Here is a 269-nt window from a genome sequence, read left to right as displayed (position 1 = left end):
CGGGGAATGTTGGGTCTCACCTCTCAGTGATGCAGCAGCTTCGCCTCTTGGCTTGAGAGGCTTTTACCGAAGGATTTGCCCAGGGTGACGTCTGTGGGACGGGAGGTGCAGGCATTTTGGGGATGCTGGCTGGGGTCAGAGCGTGGGGAGAGCCCCCGGGCACCTGCTAACGCCCACCCCTGCACAAACCCTTCCAGTGAAGCAGCTGATCCGCAACCTGCTGAAGACGGACCCGACCCAGCGCATGACAATAACGGAGTTCATGAACC

At 60.2% G+C, this 269-nt stretch overlaps 1 protein-coding gene across 1 annotated transcript in view; it reads left to right on the top strand.

The window, feature by feature from the left end:
* The window catches only part of MAPKAPK2 (mitogen-activated protein kinase-activated protein kinase 2), a gene marked incomplete at its 3' end in the record, with an annotated part of 3,509 nt that extends 3,244 nt beyond the window's left edge, over positions 1-265 (top strand). The window contains exon 7 of the mRNA XM_009870131.1: positions 198-265. Coding sequence (XP_009868433.1) covers positions 198-265 — 68 coding nt within the window. The remainder of the gene's footprint in view (positions 1-197) is intronic.
* Positions 266-269: the final 4 nt, after the last annotated feature.

Source organism: Apaloderma vittatum, unplaced genomic scaffold (assembly GCF_000703405.1).
Source record: "Apaloderma vittatum isolate BGI_N311 unplaced genomic scaffold, ASM70340v1 scaffold26115, whole genome shotgun sequence".
Classification (NCBI taxonomy): Eukaryota; Metazoa; Chordata; class Aves; order Trogoniformes; family Trogonidae; genus Apaloderma; species Apaloderma vittatum.
This window is presented reverse-complemented; position numbering and strand designations above follow the sequence as displayed.